We start from the raw sequence: 24,086 nt of genomic DNA, 5'->3' as shown, positions 1-24,086 counted from the left end.
TAATGTTGGTTATGTAGTTAATGAATAATAAAATTTAGTCACTTAGTGCTTTAATTGTTTTTGAGGATGATTAATGATTTGTATGACATATTTAAGACTTAAAATAATCTGGATTCGAGCTTTTTGAACGTGTTCGCGAACAGCTCATTAATGTTAAAAGAACCGAACCGAACACGAACTCGAACATGAACTTTGCTTAACAAGCCGAATACGAACACAGGTTTGGAGTTCGAAAGTTAGCGAACGAGCACCAACCTTATTCGAATTGCTTAACGAATAGAGTTCAAATATGATATACTCGGTTCAATTTAGCTCATTTACAGTTCTAGTCACTTTTGAGGTTAGGGTGGAGTTATTTTCCGGATATATACTTCTTTGTGGACCACGGATGCTTTTATTGCAGGAATTTTTGGAGCATTTTGATAAATTTTTTCTGAAGTGTAGACAAAAATGTCTTCACTGTATGTGCTAAAAAATTGAAGAAAAAACCTGTAGAATAGATTGAAATACTACTCAAATCGCTTCTCGACTTATGTACTAAAAAGGGAAGATTGCTGTTTAGAAATCATCAGGGGAAGACCACTGTGAGCATAGTTTATAGTAAGTCTCCTCTTTTCTCTGCTGGACATGATCATATGCATTTGAATTACAGATTGAAAAGTAAAGCTCTAAGAACCACCACCTTAATGTACCCGCTCAAAAGTGGATTTCTAGTGTTCGCAGCCTTGACAAGCAGCAGCCCATTTTACTAGCAAGTTTCTAACTTTCTCTGGGAAGGAAGCCAACCATTTTCCACTGCAATTACATTGTTGCAAGAGGTACAGACCACTCTTCAGTCCTGGTATTTAATGTACCTCTCCTGGTGTTTAGGGCTAATATGAGGTGATTGAAGCGCAACCTTCTCATGCTTCCTTTCCCATAAAAAGGAAAGAACTATATGTTGATAGAGGCCTCATTATGCCTTCACTGGGGAGCTCAGCTTCAGAGAGCAAGGATTTCAGGGTCAATTCTTCTCAAGAACTTGAAGATTTCTCCTCCTTAAGAGTGGTTTAATAAATGCGAGAATATCCTGGTTCACATATCACTATCGCTGGTTGTTTCAGATGTATGGCCTAATAGCTTGTATACCTTTGGTATACTGTATTTGTCATGTTACATTGGTTGCTTTCCACATGCACAAGTCAGATGAATTTGTCTAATAGATACAAGTGTTCTTTGGCCCCCAAAATCTCTAAAAAAATTCCTTCCTCTCTGTCTAGGCCTGGTATATGCATTAAACTAGACAAAGTTTGAGACATTTCTGGTTTAAAAAGGATAGTTTTTAAACTTTAGTTTCCATCAGACAAGGTTATTACTCTGCCTCTATGCTCTACTTCATGCACAAAAAAAATTTAGCTGCATGTGGCAACTCGACTGATAGTGTAGAATATTCTTGATTTGCCACCTCTTGGGGTAAAGATTTTTGGTTGGTGGAGAAAACCTCCAAAATGTACATGTATTAGGACAGAAGAATCAAAGGAAAAGGCACTGATAGAACACATTAGCTTTCCAAAGGATGTCAATCTCTTGATTAATGGTAGTCTGATTGGTTTTGCTGTTATCCACATTGAACTGCTGCAGACATAAGATTGTGTTTCTAATGTTTGAAGCACTGTAATACAGCGTTAATTGCTCTGTGACTTGTGAAAATTAATCAATTAGCCATTGAGTTTGAGCATGAAGGGGAAAGATTAATATATGCATCTGGCAATTCACAACCAAATCAGCAGCAACTTTACACAACCAGGAAACAAGAAATGGATACCATATCTGCCTTTTACATTTCTAAGGATACTTCATCCTGAACCTTGCATTGCATAACCACTGCAACAAAGGGTCTGAACAATTGTCAAGCACAATTGTTTCAGACAATCGATGGTGATTATTTGGGCAGAACAGCATATTCTTTTCCTCAAGTAATAAGATCATTCGCGTTGACAGACATTCTTGGAACGTACACTCGTATATTTTCTGAGTGTATGTAGAACTGGATAACAATAATGAGACTGTATAAAAGTTAATTTAATCTAGGGGTTGGGATTTCCTGTATCTTCTTCATCAACAGTCTTCGAGGATTTTTGATGAGCCAAGTCATAAGTAGCATGTAAACCAACAAAGACATAATAAATCAGCATTACCACTGTACATATTCCAAACCTCATGAAAGCCTCAGCACCTAAAGATCCCATGAGAAACAAATTTGTAGCAATGGATAAGGATGGCAGCCACGGAACAAGTGGAACACCCCAGACCTTTGGTGCTCTCTGCTGTGGCAAGAAAACTGAAATCCCCAGAGTCGCAAAAAACCAAAGAGGAATTGTTATAGTGTAACCCAGCCACCCTTTTGGATTTAAGCCCCAGTAAGCAGAAGTTCCCATGGAGGAAGCAATGATAAGAAGTAAGAAGATCATCAGCTTCAAGGCATCCCTCTGAGGAGTTATTCCTCTAGCATAGTACCTTCTCACAAGAAGGGCAACAGACATCATCATGAAGATAAATAGGGTGCTAACCGATAAGAGACTTGACAGGACACCTAAGCCTGAAAAGAAAGCGATACAGGAACCAGAAATGGTGATCAAAAGAGTAGCATATATAGGAGTTCCTGTCACCGGATGGACAAGTGAAAACCATGGAGGAATCATATGTGCTCGCGCGATGTGAGTAATGTATCGTCCTTGTCCAAGTGCACCTACCAATAAAACAGTGGTCATTCCCTTGAGAGCTCCCAGAGCAACCAGATACTTTGCCCAGTTCATACCCACACTCTGAAATGCAACTGAGTAGGCAGCATTTGGGTCAATATCTGTATACTTCTGCATCATACTAAGTGAAAGTGCCATCAGACAGTATATCACTGTGATCAGTGACATTGATCCAAGCAATCCTAGTGGTATATCTCTTGATGGATTTCTCGTCTCTTCAGCCATAGTTGCTATGTTGTCAAATCCTCCATATGCAAAATATACAATTGCTGCCGCTTGGAAGACCCCTTCAGCACCATGGGGCAAAAAGGGGGACAGATTGGTGGTATCTGCATGAGCAAATCCTGCTATTATAACAAATATAATTACAATGTTGTTGATTGCAGATGCAATCCAATTGAAGTATGAAGTCTTCTTTGTGCTGGTCATGGCAATAGTACTGGCAACTACGAGAACTACAACTGCAATTGGATCTAACAGGTTATATCCGTCAGCAAGATTTGTATGGATTCGCAATGAATTGGGATGGCGATTAAGGAGGGTTGTAAAGTATGAAGTCCAAGCTCTTGCTACTGCTGCATTTCCAACCATGCACTCAAGAAGTATATTTCCTGCTGCTATGAAGGCTGCAAAATCGCCTAGTTCTACTCTGAGGTAAGCAAATGACCCTCCAGCAACTGGAATTTCCACTGCAAATTCTGTGTAGCAAAAGACCGAGAGCATTGCAGAAATGCCTGAAGCAACATAGGATAACACAATAGCTGGCCCGGCATGCTTATGAGCTTCCTGGCCAGTGAGTACAAAGATGCCAGCTCCAATAACTGAGCCAAATCCAAACCAGATGAGATCCCACCAACTCAGGCATTTTTTCATGTCATTCTCACTTTCTTTCCTGACCTCCCCAACTTCATTAGCATCATCAGACCGACCTACAACACGGTCCTTGAATCGAATACCAGTCTGTGATAAGGCAGACCTGTAGTTACTCCAGCTCTGGAAGGATTCTTCAGGAAAGAAGTCTTTTTTGCTCCATCTCCAATAACTCCTTGGTTGAGCCTCATTGATGCTTTCTTTTCCCACTGACCCCATTTGCTAGCTTTTCTCCAGTGACTTGCTTTCAAGACTATAGCAAAGCTAGAGTTCAAGCTGTTGCTTATTCTATGCTTGTGTTTCAATTGATATTAGACTTGTTAAGGCCAGTTAATTACAGATGTGGGTAATCCAGCAAACAACTTGCAATTTGATATTCCGCGTGAAATAGTCAGATTAAATGCGTTTCTTGTCTTCTTCTATTGATTTTCCAAGATCCTGTCCTCTTTAATTTTTTCTATTTTCTCTAGTGTCATCTGATGTGGACAGAGGACCGCCGGCAATATCTCATCCTGATTGCTAGGTGCTTTAAATTGCAGTGGGTTTGCCTTCTATTATTACACACGTCCAAGCTGTGTGGTTCCTCTCATTGTTTGGCCAAATGCATCGTGGTATCTTTTCAAGTTGATTATAACCTTCTCAATTATACGCCTAAGTTGTGAGAGATGCATGCAATTCTGCAGAGTTTCAAACCTCCAAATAGAAGTCAAGACTCATGACGTATTCTTGATTGGTTCAAGAGTTAAAATCACTCTTTTTCAAGAGTTAAAAAGACTTCAGTGTGATTGTCTTGCTATCTGTTCATTTCCACAAAGCATTTAATTTATTTTTGGCTGTGGAAAACTTTGAACTGGTAGCTTTCATATTTTAAGGCTGTTTTATCCAATATCCATATTTTTGGTTCATATTGCTTTCCTTCATTTCATATTATTTCGATTTCTTGTTTCTTTGGGGTCAGTTGCTTTCTACCTCAACTTTTTCAGCCATAAAAATCTGAGAATGTTAGACGCAAAGATTGGTTTGAACCCAAAAAATTATAAGCAAGTGGCATGATCAGATTCATATGCCTGCATGCTCTTAAAGAATACAAGGACTAGAAGACAAAAGTGACAGCCAAGAATCTAAACTTAACATTTTTCTTTGCAATCGATTATGATTAGACTAGTAGACCAAGACTTCGATCATGGTTCATGGAAGAAAACATTTACATGACATTAACTTTTCTTTCTTTTCCTGTCCAGTTCCATACTCAGTACCTTATTTAAGTGGGGTGAACCACATTAAGAACTGTCTTTGACTTGTCAGGCCTCCTGCATTATCTTGAAAAGAATGAAGAGTCCCTTGATGTCTTTTCTTCTTCTTTTCCCCTCAATTCCTGAAAATCCCATATTCCTAACCATTTTGCCTAGGACCACTCTAATTTGTGACAATGAGAGATTATGTATGATGTTAATGACTTGTTTGTTGTCTGTATTGAAACATGGCTGCCAAGATGATCATGACCATTTCACACCAAATAAAAATTAAAGAGCAAGAAAAAAAATAAAAAGAAAGCGGGATCCGATGCCCATAAAACTATTTTGGGTTTAAAATTTTAAAAAAAAAATGACCCCTAATTGGGTTCAATTATTTTCAGTACTCTCTGTATCAGTGTCCAGTGAAAACGTTAATGATGTAGCTAATCATGCTCATTCATGACATATTTTCTTGGAATCCAGCCTAATTTTTTTTCTGAATGTATATAGGAATATGATAACAATAATGAGACTCCTGTATATGAAAATTTAGTTTGGGGTAGGTTTGGTTTTTCTGTATTTTCTTCATCAACAATCTCCGTAGATTTTTTATGAGCCAGGTCAAAAGTGGCATGTAGACGGACAAAGACAAATCAGAAGCAACATGAAGGTATTTTCTTCCAACCACGCTTTCAAGGAGTATAGTTGCTGCTGCTATGAAGGCTGCAGAGTCTACTAGTTCTACTCTCAGATAAGCAAATGACCCTCCGGCTGCCGGAATTTCTACTGCAAATTCTGTGTAGCAGAAGACTGAGAGCATTGCTGAAATGCCAGAAGCAACAGAGGACAAGACAATAGCTGATCCAGCATGATTGTGAGCTTCCTGGCCAGTGAGCACAAAGATGCAAACCAGATGAGATCCCTCCAACTCAGGCTTGTTTGACAAGAATTTTGAAGGGATAGGAACAAATTAGACATTGAAATTCTAATCAGTGATGGTCATTGATGAATAATGATACTCCATTATTTATTTTCTTGCATGGGCCAGGACGGATCTATTTTTTGACTTTTGGAACAACAATATGCAATTCCAAAAATAATTGCGACCCTCTTGTCTTTATAGCCTTTTTCAAGTCAAGGCAACATTTTGGAATACACAACGAATCAAAATACAAAAACTCTTGACTATTACCACCACCTTTTTCTCTTTTTCCTTTTTTCCGTTTTTGGTCAAGCACAAGACTCGAAAGCTATGGTTTCGAGGTGTAGAGTTGCCTTGTTCATGATTTATGTTTGCGGTTAATGAAGGAATTATTTGTGTGTCTGTTGCTTGGGGAGTTAAGAGTTTTATAGCAAATCTCCTTTTTCCAGTTAAAGAATTGGTGGCCTATCATTTGCACCATCATCAGAGTCTCATGTCTTTTGCCATTCCAAATTACAAAAGGGGAACTTTGTAACTCTCCATCTTTCACATTCACCTGAATCTTGTAATTAAGAGGCAAAGTTTGTATCCAACTGGAGTTGTATTAGGATTTTCTAGTAACCAAGTATGAAACTTTCCACCATCTTGAAGGTAGTTTTCCACCTGTTTTGTTTCCTTTTTGTTTACCTTTTCTGGGGTATACGGGAAAGTGATCACAAGTTCACAAGGCCTGTTATCACATTTTACATAAAACTGCAGTTTATAGAGCATGTAATCACATGTTAAACTTGTAGACGTACAAGCTAATAAACTCAAATGACTTCAAGACGACAGCAAATATACCACACAAATGCAACAATACCAATGGTGGCAGCAGCCAATAGCCCAGCACTGTAGAACACCGAATGGGTGAGATAATACAAGAGCAAAGGCAACAGTTTACCTCGCTATTGAAGCTAGCAAGGCTGACTACTGCAATCATCAGTGATAACAAAATAACAGTAAACTGTCAGTTTGAAAAGCCGCATTTTCAATACACTCTTCCAGATTGTAAAATTCATCATCTTGATAGGAAATTAGCAAGATGTGGGGGAAAACATAGCCCCTACAGGTAATCAACTCTCTTTTACCTAGATATGCTGTAAAGCTAGCATGTTATCTACTACTCCACATTAGCAGTAAGTGCAACACAATATTATAACTTACACATACTCTGTAGCAAAAAGGACAGGCAGCCACGAGCTTTTGCATGAAGATTTTCCCTTAAGGGATTGAATGATGGTTGAAAGCACTACTTATAAAGGCTAAGATTTTCTTTGCATTGGATCAAAGGTACACCATCTTCCCGCCAGATTATCCTTTCTTCACATAATGCTGCCACAACCTCTTTATACAATTTATGTTCCTAATAATAATACAAAAAAACCATGTCATCAAAGATGAAAATATCAGAAAAAAGGCGCATTGTAAAGAAAATTTGAGGTGAATTACAGAAAATTCAAATCACACTAGAGAGGGTGTCAGGCTTGAGCTTTTCTAATCCCTGGTCTTCCCTTCTATCATTTCTAGTCTCAATTCGAAGAAAAGCATGCACAGTATACATTGGAAGGAATGCAGTGGATAGGGGGATAGGAATACGGATGATAAGCCATAACAACGGTGAAAAAGTTCAACCAGGTGTCAATTTATTCAAGGCAGGCACTAACATGTTTGAGACAATATAAGTTCAAAAGCAAGAACCAATAATTGTGCCAAACAGATTAGCAATAAACTTTTCTTCAAGTAGTCATTAGTGCATCTGAATGAAACATAGAATTGCACATTTGGCGTGTAAAACCTTACACAAAACTTCATTACCTCATGAAGGACTCTCGCAGCTAGCTCTTCTGCTGTGTCATTAGGTAGCACGGGTACAATCCTTTGGGCAAGTATGCGACCCCTGTCATACTCCTCATCCACAAAATGTATTGTGGGGCCCGAGTATCTAAGAAACACCGAAAGAAATAACAGGAAATTACTTGCTATATGAAAGGTATAAAAATTTAAAGAAAAGTCTCTTGACTGAAAACAGCTAAGCCTAATAGAATTTTAACGGCAAAGATATGTTCTACATCCACGTAGAAGAGGAGTATATATAGACTGATGATCTCATGTTTCACAGTAAAAATCTCTTCTCACTAGCCGCTACCTTCCTCTTCTCCAATCATTTAAAAAAAAAGCATTGAAAATGGGAAACAAAGAGAAGAGAAGACCAAATATTTTTTGAGGCAAAGAGAAGCAAAACATGAGTTTGAAATACTTTAGTAAAGCATACATTGACAAATATCAGGTATCAGTTCAATGACAGGTTATGCTTGCACTATCGCAACCCACAAATAATGTTCTGACAGATAACTAAGCAACTTTGAAGCTCTGCCATTAGAATTGATGGATTTTACAAATTATCCAGCTCAGTCTGGAAACTCAAAAGCATTTTAATAGGTAAGGAGTGTCAAAGAGATTGAACTGCTGATAATACTCGTCATACATTTTCTTAACACTTTGAAGGAAAATTCCATCAAAGACAAAGGACTAACAGAACCAAAAGAAAAAGAAGTTAGACATCAACGACAGTGGGGAGAGGACTAACCTTGCTCCAGATGCAATGACTGCCTTATGCACCTTCATACCGTAATAACCTTTGCCTCCAAAAGCTGGAAGAAGTGAAGGATGGATGTTCAGTATGGACCTTGGAAATGCTCGAATCAACTCAGTAGGTATAAGCTTCAAGTAGCCAGCTAAGACAATGAAATCGACCTTGTAGCTTCTGTCAAGTTCACGGCACAGGGAGAATTAAAAGAGAAATGGCGAAGCACAAATAGCCATTAACTTCTTTTTTCTTTCTTTTTATGGTTTCCTGATCTTTCTTGATTTTGCTTTTTCTTTTGTGGGTTAATTCATCTTGTTTGGATGGGATGTCAATATAGAGGATACTATTAGTGACTGATAAATGTACTAGCTGATGACAGAAACTTACTTAGCATGGATGGGTTTCACAATTATACATTCATATCCATCAAGATATGCAAATTTTCAAGGACAAATTTCAGAGAATAATTCATGCTCTTTGGGGAAGGAGAAGTACATTATTACCATCCAAGCCTCTTAGATTACATCACTTTCGTAACTTGAATCATGCACATCTATCTTCATTGCCTCATTGCCTTTCCATTTCCAATTTGCAAATATCACCACATGTGAAAACAACCCCTTGAAATCGAATCATATGCCCAATCAATTTCAAACACGCTCTAATAACTACCATAGTTTTCACATTTTTCCATAATCTTTACTAAAGACTTCAAAGAGGGTACATGTGAGATTAAGCACACAATTCATCACAGTAATCATATATAAGTTCCAAGTGACAAGTTCAAATCGAGAACCAGTCATATTGCAAGACCAAATGCCTTTCATGTACCTCATACTTCTATTTACTGTATAATCTAAGAGGAAGACACTAAAATTATGGAAATCAATGTCCAGTACTCTTCTTTTATTTAAGCAAATTCAAAAGCAAACAAGAGCTTTCAGCCAGAGTATCCAGTAAATTAATCCTAAAAATGAATTTAGGCAGCAGAAGGACTTCCAGAAGACATATTTTCACCCAAAACGTGATAGCAAAAATGCTCGCTATAAAGCAGGGAGGGAAAAAATACCTAATAGCATTTACAAGGTCTTTGGAAGACAAAACAGAACCATCTTTCACCTTAGGGAACAAAATGACAGGGATGCCTTTATCTCTAGCGAACTCTGCACCTCCACAGTCTGTTATGCATAAAAAGTCACTAGAAAAAAATGATCAGGAGACAGCATATGAACTTAAACTTTTGACACTCCACCACTTGCTTGTTTGATACAAACAAACACGTAGGACCTTGATTTTATTAGTTTATACTAAAATGGATCTAGAATGCTATAAATCCATAAAGCCTTTATTATCACAAGAATCTTGGTATTCAGTTCATTAATCTCCTTTCACAAACTTATCATGGCATAATCTTCACAAAACCTTCTCTACAAGTGTTCCTAAACAAAATTGCTAAAACCTTTAAACATGTATGACTAGAGGTAGCCCAGATAGTTTGATTATTTCTGCTTTCCTAAATCATTCTTCAAAGAGTTATGGAGGCAATGCACACTAGCATGAGTCTGTAAAGGAAGAAAACTATGCAATTCATATCTAAATAAACCAAAACAAATGGTAAAGCTGAAAACTTCCTACAATGAAGCATTGAATATCACAAAAACATAACATGCAACAATTGAAGTGGAGAAGCAAACAAATGAAACACCATGCTTTCAATACCAGGTTTATTGGTGACCAAGACAGAAATGTCTCCATGAATAAAGCCATTGACAGTTGCCTCATGAAGTGACTTGAAATTGGAACCTCCACCAGAAACAAAAACAGCTAGATTTTTCCTCCTAACTTTTACTTTTACACTATCCTCAAGCACATTAGGACCAACTATTTCACTGTGTACCTCCTCAACACTAGCTCTTATCCTCAATCTTTTCTCCGTAATTGCAATATTTGAAGGAAAAGATAAATGGGTCCTCAAGAGAACTTGTTTTGAACTTGAAAAAGCCACAGGCTTTAAGGCATAACACTGGGTTTTAGGACTATTAATGGTAGAATAATTTCCAAAAACTGAGCTGTGAGCGTCCATTTCGACCCGTTTACCGACGGGTCTCTTCTTTATGTTCCGGAACCGGATTCGACGGGTCTCGGATCCGGGTCGGCCTACCCGCAAAAAAGAGAGAGAGACGGTACAAAGCTGAACCACATTAATAAAAGAAATTGGTTTAATTTTTTTTTTAAAAAAGGAAAATATGCATCAATAGAAGTGAGCAGAGCAATCCCGTAAAGAAAGTCCGAAGTAGAAAAATAGAGGTGGGAAATCGAGGTGATAAAAGTGCCTCCTGTTGCTTAATTGTTGTTTTGGAGAGCAGGAGGTAGAGATGATGAAGGAAGCAGCCGCAGGAATGAACAATGAAGAATGGAGGATGAATATACCCCACGGTCCCCACCAATCCAGTCCACTGCAGACTGCATTTAAACCAACTAAACAATAATTGCTCTCTCACTTCTCTTTCTTCTGCTTCTTTTTCTTTTGCTCTATCAATCCATCAATGTAGTAGCGTATTTACATTTCAGAGAAGAAAAACTCCCTCTCCCTTCTATTTCCTTAACAGTTAACAGACCCAGAAATAGAAAAATGCAAAACAAAACCCAACCTGGCTTTTTCCACTGCAAATAGATCCTTTCAGATTTTTTTTTTTTTTTTAAATTGGTTTGGGCATTGCAACCGCTTCTTTCCTTCCTTCCTTTTAACTAATGGCCCGGGGCCGATGAGAAAGAGAGGCGATGGACTGGAAGCTTAGATTTTGCCTTGCTCCTCTTTGAAGCTTGAAAAGGGTACGGCTAAAATTGGGAACAACAAAAGAGAAGAGAGAGTGAGAGAGACATGCGGCGCTTGTCTAAAATGGGGTATCAGGGTTTAGCCTGTTTGGATAACAAATTGAAGTAAAGTTGGAGTATTATAGTGATAAATATATTTTTTTAAATTATTAATTAAATTATATTCGGATCCGGGTCGAATAAGGATCGGAATATATTCGTATCTAATCCGTTTTTATGTTTGATAAAACGGATCCGGATCCAGGTTCAGGTAACAGAATTATATACCTACCCGTACCCGAAATTATTTGACGGATTCGGACAGTTGACAGGCCTACTCCTAGTATAGCTATTTTATAGAAAAGTCTCATATGATTTTAAATTATACACATCAGTACCTCATGATTTGATATAAAGTAAAAAAATTAACAGAAATTGTTAAATTTAATGTGTTTGATGTAAACATGCTGGAAATGCGTGCGATTCTTCCAAAAAATAGCTTTTTAAGGTAAATTTTGACCTGAAATACCCATTTTGCCCCTCATACCTTAATAAAACAACTATGATTCTTCTTCAAATTTGCTCCAAACTTGTAGAAATCAACTTTTTTGCTTATATTATTAGTGAATAAAACTAATGAATCAAAAATCATTTGTTTTAGGTTATTTTTGCTTATACCATTAGAGCATTTCTGTCATTTCACTCAAAACCATTTATTTTAACGATTTTCATCCATTTCGAATCATAAGATACCAACACGTATGATTTAAAATCACAAGGAGTTTTTCTGTAAGATAGCCATATCACATAGAACTTTTTTGTTGTTTACCCAAAAAAAAAAATGTTTATTGGGTAGTTTTCTATTATTATTATCATTTATTATCTCCCTTATTTCATTTTTCTTACGGATTTTCTTTTAAATTTTCTCAGCATTCCCAAGCATAGTTATTGATAAGGGTATTCTGAAATATGTTTGAAGTGGCAAGAAAAGAAAAATCAGAAGTGAGTAACCACGAAAAATTAGGATGACTTGAGATAATTAATGGAAGAGTAGTAGCTGACACAAAACAATCTAGGGGAAAAAATAATGTAACGTTTTTGTGAATACAAACAAGAACGGATAAAATTTCAGTTAGAATGGTGATCATATAAACGAGAGGATCATGGTGAGAATTTCATTCATTGACTTGAAATATTTTCCAATGAAAAAGAGGATAATGGTGTAAATGTGTTCTTCTCCCCATGCTCATGTTGCATCTGCATTTTTTTTTTTTTTTTGGGTAGGATCGTGTATTATTCTACGATCTGATCCTGCAAAATGATGTGGTGCAGATGCAGGATTCCGACTTTATAAACTTTGGTAAAAATTAGATTAGTAGAGTAATAAAAGTAGTCTGTTGCCACAACAGCAACAAGTACTATGACAATTGCAGCAACAAGTAAGTCTTTTTGTACAGAAGCTAAGATTATAGAAGCAATGACAACCATCTCTGAAATGGTTTTTGCAATTGAGAGAAACAGGACTTCTATTTGCAGACATCTGATTGTAAAGAGACAATTAACTGATATCTGGAGATTGAAGGATTCCTTCTCGAGCTGTTTTTTGCCTTTGTTCACAGGCAGGAATACAAAATGTTGGGCACTCATCGGCCAGATTTACCACAAAGCTTCTTCATCATGTCTAACAATGAAATTCCTGTTGTACAAAATCCATGTTCTAATAGCAATTTTCGTAGGCTTAACATGTTCGCTGTTCACAGACGAAAACTTGCTATTTGATCCACATTTACCGTCGCTTCATCTGCGTCTACAAAAGACATACACGTAAAGCACATTTTCTTTTCTTTGGTTGACCCTTCCCGACCATCATTCTCTCAAAATTGTTCTTCGGACCTATTTCATCAAAAGGAGAAATATGTTCTTGTATCACTCTCCTTAAGGATTTTGACTTCAGGTGCAGGAGGGAGCCTTCTTTTTCTCTGTCTTTTCCTTCTTCTTCCCTGACCATCTTAGACAATAAAAAATGGACTGGGCAGGTCTTCACAAATGGTAGAGCCCCTTCAACTCCTTGGTTCTCTGAATGGAGATTATATCTAAGATTTCCAGGCCTTCTGCATTTTTTTACTAACATATCGAGCTCCGCCAAATACACCAACTGTCAATAGGCCAGCAACAGCCTGCCTTGCACTTGAAATCATAACTTTGTTCCTAAGAAGCTTCTGCATACACTGTGCAGCCTCTTCTTTTGAACCAATTACAACTTGTTGTTTAACTCGACCTACAAACCAAATGCCATATAACTTAGTTGTATACACAAAAGGCCACGTGGAGGTCCAAGTCAACAACTTGTAGAGCAAGTGACACATTAATCCATAAAATAAGTAACATCATACCAAGACCAACTAAACAAATGAATGAATGAGGTCCATACCCAATTCATCCAGTATTTTCTTCTCTCCAAGTTTTATCCCCATTTGACTTCTGATTGGTGGTGGAAGAGAAGAGACAAATTTTGAAGCAGCAGATGACCCACAATCCTTATTTTAACAGTTCAAAGTATATATTAGAAAAAAAGTAAAAATTATATACACTGATAGTGTATACACTATTACCATTGGATCCATGACATATGTGCGAAAGTTGAATTTCAAATTCAATACATAAATATCAGATCCTCTGAGACCAGGTTTGACTATAAACATGCACTTTCAGACTACGTAGCATCAAATTTCACTGGTCACAAGTAGAGAATATCCGATACAGACGCAACCAATCTTGTAAACAGACTCTAGAGAAAAGTACACCAACTTAGACTGCTTTAAATCACATGAAACCTAATATAGCCTCAATAAAGAAAATCTGAGAAATCAGAAGTTTCCCTTAGAAGCTCAGACAAGTGAGAAGCAGCTGACAGTCGACAGTCATTTGAAACTTGATAAATTGAATGCTTAACATAGATGACAAAAAGTGTTCCATTTCAAAGAACAAACAGAAAAGTGTACTACATGCCAGATAACATCAATAAGATTTGACCTTTTCAAAGAAAACACAATGATGCTAGTCATACAGCATTCAATTACAAAGTCAATCAGTGAAGAGGTCCCGACTACTGATTGTCCAAGCCAATATTTTTGGCAAGCTAGAGGACATAACTTGATCACAGAAATGATAGGTGAGGGAAAATTGAGTTGAGTTTAAACGTTTAACAAAAAAAATTGAATTGAAAGATAACAAGAACTGGAAGAATGAGTTAAATTCATGTAGCTAGCTAAAAAATTTAGACATACCTACCTGAGATATAGTTACTTGAGCATCACCAGAAGATGAAAGTCTCAACAAGTCCTTGGCAGCATATTCTTCAAGGAAAGGGTTATACATTCTATGAAACAAACTGAACTGCCCTTGGACAATCTTTTTCACCTGTGGACAGATTGGCATTTCTGTTAAATAGAATGATGATACTCAAATAAACAAAAGAACCAGCATCGCCCTAAATCTTCTCAAGCTTACAGCTATGCCATATAAAAGTCATTTCTAAAAATTTATTTCAGGGAATAACACCTTTGATGGTGGAGCTTTAGGCATGGTTCTCTGGCACTTTTTCAAGAACTTAGAGAATTTCAGGAATGGAGGCGGGCATAAACCTGACCTCCAACTCAACCACAAGAACAAGTGGACCCCAGCCTGTCAAGTCTAATCAGTCCTACTGTTAAGAAAGGAACATCACTTGAAGACAAAATTTAAATCAGTTTGACAGCTGATGCTATAACTAGATAAAGTATCAACTGGCTTATAAGAATCGCTATATTTGATCCACTCCTATGATTGGTACCTTACACAGAAGCCCTTAATAACTCGACTTACATGGTCTAAATACCAAGGACGCTGCCAATGATCGTTCAGAACACCAACAAGGATTTCAGGATCCAGCCCTACTTGTTAGGGGAAAATATTGTGAGAAGTGCACAACTTAATGCCATCAGGAGAGCCAAAGTCTGCTGTTTCTTAAACTAGTACCTAGTTGGTGATATAGCACACAAAATAAAACATTGGAGAAAACTATTGATTTGATTAAGAATCGAGGAAAGATATATGTTTAAACTTTGTCAAAATAGGTGCCAGAAACAGAAGCCATGTCCATCTTGTATGATAAAACCAACAAGAAAAGAAAGGATCTGTAAGCTGTTGATAATTCCATGTGACAAAAGACGTGTAGAAGGAGAAGATAGAGCTTTTCTTGTGCTACCAAAAGCCATATCTACTGCAAATCTCCCAGAGTTTCAATCAGCTTACTTTATTTTTGTCTTCAGCAAAGAGCATTCTTAAGTCGCCCATATATGATAGGCTACATATTTTGGCATATAGATCCTCCTGCAAAACATGCCAATTTTTAGAAGACAGAAGATAAGTTTATGAATCAAACATAAAACATCACAAACCAGCAAACCTCTGTAAACTTGGATGGCAAAAGGAGAAGAGCAGCAGAAGTTGCAGCCCTCAGATTAATGTGATTCAGATTTTCAAGATCCAAACTATCCATGATGATATTTACCTACAAGCAAAATGATATATTCGAATGTGATATAAGCTTCAGTGCAACTTATTAAGCATTTAAAGATGAAATGCAAATGGACATTTTCTAAATTTAAGTATAATGGAAAACATTTCCATGAAAACTTCACAAGCCAAGTCCTACCAGAAAAAGCAATTCATTGAAAATTGGAGCAATTTGAAATAAAACATACAGGTTTTTGCAAGCGGCCACAAAGGTAGAATCTCTGCCATCCCAGAATGTCGTTAATCAAGTCATCCATTCTAACAACTCCATACTTATACATCTGCCAAAATCAGTTAAAGGTAAAATTACAAGAAAGATATACCGCAAGGCATTGATAGAACCCATGTAAATGTAAGTCAACAACCACTTGAACTTCACAGAGTTGTGGTGTGTTCAATTCCTCGCACTAAAAGCACACAAAAGAGACACATGCCAGCTCATATCATCAACCAAAACCATACACTCTATATGTTTTCGACGGACAAAAGAAAAATATACGCATTCATTTGAAATGGTAGATACCTTATCATTCAACGAAACAAATGGATTGAAGTGCACGCCAACGCCAATATCATCAGCTACGCCAGCAATCTATTATCATATGATCGAAATCATTTATATAATTCAACTTAAACCAAATTAAATAAGTAAATCTTAGTCAAAAATCAAGCAAGAGTAGCACCAGCCCTGCACCACCGAAGTGCACCAACCATGAAGCATAGTGATTCCTATTCATCTTCAAGTTCTTCATTTAAAACAGGGAGTAGACAAATCAGCATGGTTCACCGAGTTCATGAGAGACATAAAGCAATATAAATAAAGATGCAGCACAAAGCAATCCAACTGCATACCTCAGAATGCCATTTCTCAGGATCAGACACACCAATAATGCAATCTATCATCGAGTTCTGCACAACCAAACAAAATTAAACAAAGAAACACACAAGTGAATGAAAGAAACCTGAAAATGTTGCACAAGAGTATTCAAGTGATCATTGCTGCAAAACATGGTGGAGAAAGGGGAAGAAGTGAAAACCTTGTCGAGATTGTTTGGATGGAGAGTGGAACCATAAACACAACAGAACTCAACTGGGGGTAGAATTTCCAGCAAACCATTTAGCTCAGCTCCACTTTTCTCGTTCTCTGATTTATCGTTATCATGAGCCGGTTCCATTCCTGCAGCAAATTCAATAATAAAAAAAAAAAAAAGAGTGTGAACCAAATTGAATTAAGCTTATCCTTCTTCGCTACTGTCCACTAATGGAATTAAGGGCTTTTTCAAGTATCTTGCATATACACTAAATTTGACTCGGGAATTTCGTCGAACAAGTGGTATGCAAATGCTTGTTCAAAGTAATGAACTTTATTTATGGGAAGAAGAAGAAGAAAAGGATCGCCTTTTGCATTCATTCTACGTTTGTTATAATATAATTGGCTTCAATCCATACCTGAAGTGGTAAAAATGCAATCGTGTTAAGCATAGAAATGCAGCTTCACCGAGGAAAGTGGAAACTTTTCTGTGTCCTTTGTTTCTCGCCCTTTTTTCTTGGTGGAACGGCTTGAAGTTTGAAGATGGAGAAATGGCGGTTGGGTCAATGTTAGGCTGGGCTGGGCTGGGCATGTCTTTTTAGCATCCTGACTCGATTGCTCAAACGCATGCATACCATTTGGTGGGTTAGACAGGAAATGATCAAGGCCCAACTGGAAGAGCTCATTTGTGATTTGAGCCAATAAACGACCAAATATTGACTAAAAATTCAAGTATTTAGTTAATGAACAACGTACAACAAGATGATAGTTATTTATTTTAAAATTCCCTACAAAAATTTTATTTATTTTAAATTTTTTTTAAAAAAAAAAACTAGATACACTTTACGCAACTTCAGATCATTTATATATTTTTTTCCTTAGTTGCTAGCTGTTGAATCCAAAAATTTCTCGAAAAACCAAAAAAAAAAAAAGGGAAAAGAAAAGGCTACAACAAATTGGTGGGCTATTACCCACCTCAATTGCCGGTATGTTGTAACCACTAATCACATATACCGTTAACTTTTCTAACGCTGTCATTGATTTGATTTAAATGAGATAAATTTGAGAATTTAGAACATAAAGTATCCAAAATTATTAAGATTTTAAAATGCAAAGTTAGAAAATGATACGAATTCAATGATGGAAAGTTGAGTTAATCAGTTGATCCAATGTAGCATATTATAGATCAATAATATGCAGAGGTTGGCCGTGGACACAAGCTGAAACTGTGAACTTGAAAAAGTGCTACAGTATTTTTCAATCACAAGCCGTGGACATTTTTCAATCATTTTTTTATCTTACATGTATTACATCAAAAAAGTGCTACAGTATTTTTTCACAAAATTATCTCAAATAAACTACTATCCAAACACTATTGTAATATGACGTGTAAGAAAGCTGTTGCAACCATTTTTTCATTACTCTTTGGAAAATAGCGATAGTGTCAAAGGATATCAAACAGAATAATGCAGCTCACTCCTTTACAAACCCATAACATGTCATATGGCATACTAGTTTTTTTCCGTCACTAAGCAATTTTTATACTATTTCTATTTCTACTCTTATGTTAACTTATCTAAGAAAAGTCTAACCAAGTCAAGAAAATCGACAGAAACTAAATCACCGTCGAACGAGATGCATGTGTAACTTGCGAGCGACTTAATCAAAAGTTTGACTCGAGTTCTCAAACCAAGTCAAGAAAATCGACAAAAATTGAATCACTGTTGAACGAAACATATGCGCTGCACACCGTTTGGCATACAAGATGATTTACACAGTAGAGTGGTTTTTCAATTTGTCAGTCAATGATGCTTTAGTTAGTAGGGTAACTTGAATTCAAATGTTCTGAATACGAAATTAATTGCTTACCAACAGCAGCGTCAGGCATAGTTTTGAATTAAAAAAATTTAAAAGCGTTCATCGTACCACGATCCTAATTCATTTTCTGGACAAATGTGCCACAATCTTAGGGGTAATTGCAGTGGACTTTAAGAAAACAGGCAGAGGAAGGAATTCAGAAATCTAGGCGATGAAACTATCGGTGCAATTGTCTGCCAGACATTGGGACGCTCTTATGGCGCGTGACTGCGATATGGCAAGAACTCTAATAGCTAGTTTGGGAGTTTAGGATAGAAAAGAAAAAAAAAAAAAAAAAGAAACTTAAGTTAGGAAAGAAGAGAAAGGATAGGAAAAGAAAAGAAGAGATTTTGATGTGGCTCGATAGTTTAAAGAAGAAAGTTGAAAGATTTTGGATATATATGTTATTAAAAATTTGTTCAATAACCATTTAAGGACATAATTGGTATTTTGAGAAAAATTTGTAGCTACTTTTCCACTTTCCGTCCGAATAGGCAAAAATGGGGGGCAAAAATTGGTATTTACTTTTCTTTTTTGGTCAAATCTCTCCTTCCAAACACACTATAAATCCTACGTGCAGCAAAAGTCGTGTTAGTTTGGTTGCATTTGACTAGTGTATTCGAGTTCAATCAAATTAGAATACTAGTGTATTCAAGCTCGAGATCAAAGTGTATTACCTAAGTTCGAATTTGAACTTGAATTCCATGAACTCGATTTCGAATCTTGAATTCGACCGTGTAAAAAATGGAGTGTTTGAGATCGAGATTGAGTTCACTTAAGAAACAAATTGAGATAAAGTGATAAAATATGTAATTTATTCTAAATCTTATATACGTTGACAGTGTATACACTATAAAAAAATATGGATAAACTTTCAAAAGGTCGAACTTGAATTTGAACATGTATTATTGGAGTTTGAACTTGAACTTGAACTCAATAAACTCTCGATTTCAAAACTCAAATTCGACCGTGTAAAAAAAAAGAATGCTTGAAATCGAACTTAAGTTGGCTCAAAAAATAAATTGAGATATAGTGATAAAATATATAATTTATTCTAAATCTTATATACGTTAACAATATATACATTATTAAAAAAAAATAGATGAACTTTCAAAAGGTTGAATGAACTTTGAACAGAATAGTTAATTGCTCCACCTCGAGTCAAGCTTTATCATTGCTATATGTGACCCCGTCTGTTATAAAGGCGCGTGCGTTCATTCCTTCGTACAACCCGCAGCGGTGCAATTTTGATGACACGTCCCCGGCCGCTACAAAACCACTGGCAAATCATCCATGGTTTTTCAAAATTTTAAAGAAATTGCTGAATCGATGCCCTCTACTTTTCCTAATTTGTCATTAAGTCATTATCGTCTTTATTCACACCCATATCGACCCACCGTTATTTTGCAATTTATTTTTCTCAACTTTTCCAGCATATAAGGTTTGTTTTTGATTGATTATTTTAATTGATTATAAATTTTAATTTTAGATAATCAATTTTTATAATATTTTTGATTACTTTTATATTTTAATTATAGATATTTTAATCACTAAAAATGCTAAAATCTATAATAATAAAAATGTAGTTTTTTGTTGATTCTGTTTATTTTTGATATTCAGTATCTATAATCAGATTTTGTAAAATAAAAAACAATCAAGAACAAAGCCATAACACTAAATAAAAGCTATTAGAACATTAGGAACGCATGAGCAGCGCATTTAGTAAATTTTTAAACAATAAATAACAACACTAGTACAAAATTAATCCAATTATCATATATGCAAAAAAAAAAAAATAAAAGATTAGTGATATCACAAATGATATTTTTTTTTTCAATCTAATCGAGTTTCTACTAATTGATAATGTAACTATAATTTCTTGCCATGTGATAGTATTGAAAGTAGTAGTTAAAAATGTTAAAATAAGAACCAAAAGAAGAGAATCAAACAACAATGAATCAAAATAGCAATTTTTAGAAGAAATTGTTGGGGAAGGGACAAGAAAGACCAGCATGAAAATAAATTGTTCCCGTCCAAAACATTTAAGCAAACTATGGGGACCCCAAAGGCAAAAAAGTTTCCCACCTTAGTTATAAGTAGCTGCAAAATCCAGAACAAAAAGAAAAGAGTACTAAATACAGTACGTGGGAAGGAAGAAAAGATACATTTTTTAAAGCAGTTTTGGCTATGTGTTTACCAAAATCAGCATTTTAAAGGAGATGCTCCTCCTTCTCCAAGTTGCTGACTCAAATCGAATCATGGCAATTTTGTGAAGCAACCAAGACTCCTTTCGGCTTATTCTCATCTGGGTATGCTTTTAATCCCTTTATTCTCAAATGGGTCTGAGAAAAAATTTGATCTTTCCCAATGCTGTTTGGTTGTGGAATGTATAAAAATTTGAGCTAATTCAAGGTAGAATTTTCTGTTGAAGTGACTGCATTTCTTGGAGGTGTTGGGTGATTTAGTTCAATGAAGTCAAAGATTTTTGCTTTGGGTTGGTACTTCTTTTATCTTGGGTTTCTCAAGAGTCTTTAATCTTTCTGCTGCTGCTTGTATGGTTTTTTATTCATTTTAGCGTGGAATTTGTTTGGTCAAGGAAAGAAATGAAAGTAAAAATCTGGGATTTTGTCCTTGTGTTTGTCCAGGTTTGGATTTTACTTGGAAATTGGGATGATTATATCAACCTCCAAAGTTGATTTCTTTTCCCCCTTGTTTCACTAGGGAGCGGTTAATTGATTGGGATTAAAGATGAGTTGATGTCTTTGAGGGACAAAAAAAAAAAGCTGATTGTTTCTGGTTAATTGTGTTTTATTTCTGCAGGCAGAAGCTTAAAATGCGATTTTGTAGTTTCAGTGTTCCATTTTGTGTCGTTTGAATATTTTTAGGTATTAAAAATGGGGCTACTTCTGCTGCATTATGTCTCAAATAAATTGCATATAATATTATTTTTTAGACTTAATCCTTTCTTCTTATAAATACAATTCTGTCTGGGGTTAGGTTGATGTATGTAGAGTATGTGTCATTTAGCTCTTATTTCAAGTTATCTCTGAAACGTGGTGCGCTGATGTAAATGGTTTTTGGTGTTTGTTTTGATGTAGAAGCAATAACAAGAACGGTATCTATCTAAGCGATACCACCTACAATTGGGAAAGCCCAAATGCGAAGCTGTAGAGCAAAAGTTTAGGTGTACAAAGTTTTAAAAGTGATAAACGCCTACAACAATCTAAGTCTGCACTTTCAATTGATGGATGTTCCAAACTTTTACAAATCCCTAGATCCTATCTAAGTCTGCAAGGATTTCATGTTCTTAGTTTTCAGAGTAACTCGCACATGTTTGTCTCCCCTGCTGCGTTTTCCTTCCAATGGTGCCTTAAGCCTGAATTCTCAGTATCTAGCGTTGTGCACTGGTTCAAGTTATTGGATATAGCTTCTTGAAAAGGACAATTTTGGTGCTCTAGTTTGTAGGTCCCAGTTTTTGGTTTACCCGCTTGACAAACTGATGAAAATAATTGCTTAGAGATCAATCATTTTAAGTTTCTGGTGAAACATTTTGCAAGAACTTACTAATAAAACAATTTTAAGATATATATAGCAACAGGTCAGTGGAAGTGAAATGTAATGAATCTCATATGGGCTGGCTGAATCAATAGCTCAATCTCATTCTCTGATGCAGGTTTTTGATGTGTCCAGGAAGCTGTTAATGTGCAGTTCAAGCGATAGCTTCATTATCCTGCTGAATTCTGATAAAATTAGATACAAAACTTCTGAAGTAAAGCTCTGAATTGCGAAAGCACGGACCTGTGATTCAGTCCTCTATACAATGTCTACGCTAGCAAAGTTGCGCTGTGTCACACTTGATGTTACTGGTACACTGATAGCATATAAGGGCGAGCTTGGTGATTACTACTGCATGGCAGCTAAAGCTGTTGGTTTGCCATGTCCTGACTACAAACGAGTTCATGAGGGCTTTAAGCTTGCATATACTGACATGGCAAAGAAACATCCATGTTTTGGATTTGCAGAAAAAATCCCAAACATAGTTTGGTGGAAGAGTTGTGTGAGAGACTCTTTTGTTAAGGTATAACGATATGCAGGAGCATGGATTGTGTAGTTATGACTACTGTCACGTATAGGTTTCTTTTTTCGCAGTGTTTTCAAATAAGACAATACATGCATGCTCACTTTGCCATGGAGAATAAGTGAATAACATGATAAACACAGCTGAATACTTCACTTTGTTTTTCAGACTGCTACATTTGGCACAAGGTGGCTGAATAGAAAACAAATTTTTAGCGGCTGGATCTGGAAACACGATTGTAATAATTATTATGTGAATAGGCATGATTGTTCTTGTAAACTAGATAATCTGTTGCCTGCAGGCTGGATACGACTATGACGAGGAGACATTTGAGAGAGTCTTTAAGCGCATCTATGCTTCATTTGGTTCCTCTGCACCTTACAGTATCTTTCCAGATTCTCAACCTTTCCTTAGATGGCTTCGAAAAAAGGGGCTTAAAGTTGGGCTTGTTAGCAATGCGGAGTACAGGTATCAGGATGTAATCCTTCCTGCATTGGGCCTGAATCAGGTATTTCCTATTAGGTCTCGTAAAAAGCTTACAATCTTTATTGATCAAGCCTTCTGAGCTCTGATACTCATTACTGAATTATGAACCATTTTTCAAACAATATATTGGTTTCAGGGATCAGAGTGGGATTTCGGTGTATTCTCTGGTCTTGTAGGTGCGGAGAAGCCAGATCCGAGGATATATGAGATTGCCTTGGAAAAGGCTGGAAACATCCCACCAGAAGAGGCTCTCCATATTGGAGACAGCATGCGTAAGGACTACTTACCTGCAAAGAGTGCGGGAATGCATGCGCTGCTATTAGATAGATTCAAGACACCTGATGCTGAGAATTGGCGGAAATCCGGTGCTACAGTTCTTCCTGACTTGGTTGCTACGCAGGAGTGGCTTACTAATTCTGACCGATTGAGTTGCTAATAAATTGTACCCCTTTTTGCTCAGTCTGATTACCAGTTTGGTTAAATTATATTCGCTTCAATGGCAAACCTTGTTGTAATACACAGAAGAAAGAAAGGGTGCAGGGAGAAATGTAGGATCTTCCTTTCCTTTTAATGTTTTTCAATTCCCTTTTCAGGTCATAATATCATTTCATGTTCCAAACAATATGATTAGCATCCCTATCAATCCATCGAATCTTTCTTGACTTGGAAGGTGATTGGTTGGCATCATTAATCAAATTTCCAATGTCAGAATCATCTCCCTCGAATCTTTCTTCAGCAAATTAAAATGTTCTGCTGAAATCTGGAAGCCAGACCAATGCCTTCTGCAGCTGTCATTATATCTGCTACGTCGGGCCGCAAAATCCCAAGCATGAATTCGCCATTGTGGTCCCTTGTGTTGTAACCAAC

General features: G+C 36.5%; 4 protein-coding genes across 7 annotated transcripts; 1 reads left to right on the top strand and 3 right to left on the bottom strand.

Moving 5' to 3' along the window:
• Positions 1-1,709: 1,709 nt before the first annotated feature.
• Positions 1,710-3,953, bottom strand: LOC113708911 (cationic amino acid transporter 5). The gene has a single exon (XM_027231626.2). The coding sequence runs from the start codon at positions 3,828-3,830 to the stop codon at positions 2,067-2,069; it is 1,764 nt and encodes a 587-aa protein (XP_027087427.1). The 5' UTR covers positions 3,831-3,953; the 3' UTR covers positions 1,710-2,066.
• Positions 3,954-6,781: 2,828 nt separating this feature from the next.
• Positions 6,782-11,318, bottom strand: LOC113708665 (phosphoribosylglycinamide formyltransferase, chloroplastic). The gene is made up of 5 exons (XM_027231224.2): positions 10,117-11,318; positions 9,467-9,575; positions 8,398-8,574; positions 7,626-7,752; positions 6,782-7,173 (listed from the first exon to the last, which is right to left on the bottom strand). The coding sequence occupies exons 1-5, from the start codon at positions 10,478-10,480 to the stop codon at positions 7,060-7,062; spliced, it is 891 nt and encodes a 296-aa protein (XP_027087025.1). The 5' UTR covers positions 10,481-11,318; the 3' UTR covers positions 6,782-7,059.
• Positions 11,319-12,755: 1,437 nt separating this feature from the next.
• On the bottom strand, positions 12,756-17,417 carry LOC113708664 (uncharacterized). Of its 3 annotated transcripts, none has more exons than XM_072065117.1 (11): positions 17,218-17,417; positions 16,806-16,945; positions 16,621-16,677; positions 16,452-16,514; positions 16,292-16,360; positions 15,957-16,049; positions 15,659-15,763; positions 15,505-15,582; positions 14,499-14,631; positions 13,643-13,748; positions 12,756-13,489 (listed from the first exon to the last, which is right to left on the bottom strand). In XM_072065117.1, exons 2-10 carry the CDS (start codon positions 16,941-16,943, stop codon positions 13,648-13,650), a joined length of 837 nt encoding a protein of 278 aa, XP_071921218.1. In that variant the 5' UTR covers positions 16,944-16,945; positions 17,218-17,417; the 3' UTR covers positions 12,756-13,489; positions 13,643-13,647. The 3 variants fall into 3 exon arrangements, with proteins under 3 accessions (XP_071921218.1, XP_027087024.2, XP_071921219.1); XM_027231223.2 differs by having other exon boundaries at positions 14,503-14,631; positions 17,218-17,414; XM_072065118.1 differs by lacking the exons at positions 16,621-16,677; positions 16,806-16,945; positions 17,218-17,417 and having other exon boundaries at positions 14,503-14,631; positions 15,957-16,175; positions 16,452-16,516.
• A 3,348-nt stretch (positions 17,418-20,765) lies between these two features.
• LOC113708880 (uncharacterized) lies at positions 20,766-23,881 on the top strand. Of its 2 annotated transcripts, none has more exons than XM_027231567.2 (4): positions 20,766-20,964; positions 22,346-22,733; positions 23,035-23,241; positions 23,356-23,881. In XM_027231567.2, exons 2-4 carry the CDS (start codon positions 22,476-22,478, stop codon positions 23,653-23,655), a joined length of 765 nt encoding a protein of 254 aa, XP_027087368.1. In that variant the 5' UTR covers positions 20,766-20,964; positions 22,346-22,475; the 3' UTR covers positions 23,656-23,881. The 2 variants fall into 2 exon arrangements, with proteins under 2 accessions (XP_027087368.1, XP_027087367.1); XM_027231566.2 differs by having other exon boundaries at positions 22,329-22,733.
• The last annotated feature ends 205 nt before the right edge of the window (positions 23,882-24,086 follow it).

This window comes from Coffea arabica, chromosome 9c (genome assembly GCF_036785885.1).
Source record: "Coffea arabica cultivar ET-39 chromosome 9c, Coffea Arabica ET-39 HiFi, whole genome shotgun sequence".
NCBI lineage: Eukaryota > Viridiplantae > Streptophyta > Magnoliopsida > Gentianales > Rubiaceae > Coffea > Coffea arabica.
The sequence above is the reverse complement of the archived record's forward strand: the minus strand, read 5'-3'. Positions and strand labels throughout refer to the sequence as shown.

What these genes read in the sequence shown, in the direction of transcription:
- LOC113708911 (XM_027231626.2), bottom strand. Translation starts at nt 3,830, where the DNA reads ATGGGGTCAGTGGGAAAAGAAAGCATCAATGAGGCTCAACCAAGGAGT.
- LOC113708665 (XM_027231224.2), bottom strand. Translation starts at nt 10,480, where the DNA reads ATGGACGCTCACAGCTCAGTTTTTGGAAATTATTCTACCATTAATAGT. An exon ending in CTTGGTCACCAATAAACCTG is followed by an intron (nt 9,576 to 10,116) that starts GTATTGAAAGCA and finishes TATGCATAACAG; the next exon opens with ACTGTGGAGGTGCAGAGTTC. An exon ending in GACCTTGTAAATGCTATTAG is followed by an intron (nt 8,575 to 9,466) that starts GTATTTTTTCCC and finishes TGAACTTGACAG; the next exon opens with AAGCTACAAGGTCGATTTCA.
- LOC113708664 (XM_027231223.2), bottom strand. Translation starts at nt 16,943, where the DNA reads ATGGAACCGGCTCATGATAACGATAAATCAGAGAACGAGAAAAGTGGA. An exon ending in TGCCATCCAAGTTTACAGAG is followed by an intron (nt 15,583 to 15,658) that starts GTTTGCTGGTTT and finishes CATGTTTTGCAG; the next exon opens with GAGGATCTATATGCCAAAAT. An exon ending in GAAAATACTGGATGAATTGG is followed by an intron (nt 13,490 to 13,642) that starts GTATGGACCTCA and finishes TTTGGTTTGTAG; the next exon opens with GTCGAGTTAAACAACAAGTT.
- LOC113708880 (XM_027231567.2), top strand. Translation starts at nt 22,476, where the DNA reads ATGTCTACGCTAGCAAAGTTGCGCTGTGTCACACTTGATGTTACTGGT. An exon ending in TGAGAGACTCTTTTGTTAAG is followed by an intron (nt 22,734 to 23,034) that starts GTATAACGATAT and finishes TGTTGCCTGCAG; the next exon opens with GCTGGATACGACTATGACGA. An exon ending in CTGCATTGGGCCTGAATCAG is followed by an intron (nt 23,242 to 23,355) that starts GTATTTCCTATT and finishes TATTGGTTTCAG; the next exon opens with GGATCAGAGTGGGATTTCGG.